This window comes from Seriola lalandi, unplaced genomic scaffold, assembly GCF_002814215.2.
Source record: "Seriola lalandi dorsalis isolate HSWRI2012SDOR001 ecotype SW California unplaced genomic scaffold, Sedor1 jcf7180002054979, whole genome shotgun sequence".
In the NCBI taxonomy this organism is placed as follows: Eukaryota; Metazoa; Chordata; class Actinopteri; order Carangiformes; family Carangidae; genus Seriola; species Seriola lalandi.
Genome location: NW_019525529.1, coordinates 247,048 through 248,540, shown reverse-complemented (window position 1 = coordinate 248,540; position 1,493 = coordinate 247,048). Strand labels below are relative to the sequence as shown.

The window sequence follows — 1,493 nt, the reverse complement described above, 5'->3', positions numbered from 1 at the left end:
TAATAATAATAATAATAATAAAAATAATTTATTTTTTTCAAAATCCAAGTTACAAAGTGATTCAAGGCAGCAAAATGAAACAAGTCATAAAATCATCAGGTTTAAACAGATAACATAAGAAACAATTTGGTGTATGAAAACCAATCCGGTAAATACAACAGAAAAAGAATATTTTAAAGGAGAATAAACAGTTAAAACTCAAGGAAAATCTGGAAAGACTCTCCAATAAAAGAAATTGCTGAGTCTGCTGATTTCTTTCCAAGTCGTGGGGCCCTGACTGCAAACACTGGGGCCTCTGGAACAGATGAAAGACCTCTGCCCAAGGATCTCAAAGTATGTACCAGCATGTAAGGTAGTAAAAGGTCCAAGATATACTAGGGAGAGAGGCCTCAAAAAGCCTTAAAGTCATCAGTAAGAGCTTGGCATCAGTTCTAAAACATACTGGGAGCCAGGATAAAGAGGCTAAAACAGGAGTGATTCTAGTAGAAAACCTTGCAGCTGAGTTCTGTACAGTTTGGGGACGATCAGTAGGTTTCTGGTTCAGGCAAGTAAAAAGGCAGTTGTAGTAATCCAGAAATGATGAGATGAAGGCGTGTAGGATGGTCTCTGTGTCTTTAAAAATTGAAATAAATTCTGTTTTTGAAATATCTATAAGACGATAAAAACATGATTGCACAAGCTTCATGGTCAAACTTAAACTACTATCAAACCAGATGCCAAGATTCCCTGCAACATGGCTTGAAATATTCCACCAGGCAACCAGCAGAGGGGAGCAGAGGGCAGAATGTGTCTCACCATGTGCTGATACTGTTTGAGTTCACCTGAAGAAAACATCACACCATCAAAGGCTGGCATTGAGTGCTGTCTCTTATACACATCTACTTAGTCTCATTCTCTTTGTGGCTCTGATGCACTTTTGTCTGAAAGTATTTAAGTTGTTAGCCTGAGTGAGGCAGTTGTCAAAAGACACCTATCTTGTTACACTTTGACCACTCTGACTAGAGAACAGTTCAGTACTGCAGTCTTACTCTACATTTTATCATGGACCTAACCTTTATTCTGTAGGTTTGTCGGACCAATACGACTGTAGAACAATTTCTAACATGTCTTCAAAACAGCAACGGCACTGAAACAACAAAAACTGTTTGACTCTGTCTCCGTCTCTGAGTTTCACACTGTGGAGGTCCAGTCTGGTGAAGAAGTCACACTGATGTGCACCAACTTCACCAGTTCTATCAGTCACATACTCTGGTTCAGACTGGACAACAGACCCAATGCCACCTGCATCTGCTCCATGTTCAGCTCTGATGGCAATGCTACATTCTGTGATGGATTTCAAAATGGAAAGTTTAACATGACGTCCAACATCAATACCCTCTTTCTCCAGATCAAACAAGTGGATTCATCCGACTCTGGACTCTATTTCTGTGGATCTTACTGGAACAATTGGTCAACAATTGTCAGTGCAACGTACTTAAAGGTTCAAGGTAAGA

At 39.7% G+C, this 1,493-nt stretch overlaps 1 protein-coding gene across 1 annotated transcript in view; it reads left to right on the top strand.

Annotated features, from left to right (window-relative positions):
- The first annotated feature begins 304 nt into the window (after window positions 1–304).
- Window positions 305–1,493, top strand: part of LOC111647012 (uncharacterized) — a 4,805-nt gene continuing 3,616 nt past the window's right edge. The window contains exons 1-2 of the mRNA XM_023396620.2: window positions 305–347; window positions 1,119–1,487. Coding sequence (XP_023252388.1) covers window positions 305–347; window positions 1,119–1,487 — 412 coding nt within the window. The remainder of the gene's footprint in view (window positions 348–1,118; window positions 1,488–1,493) is intronic.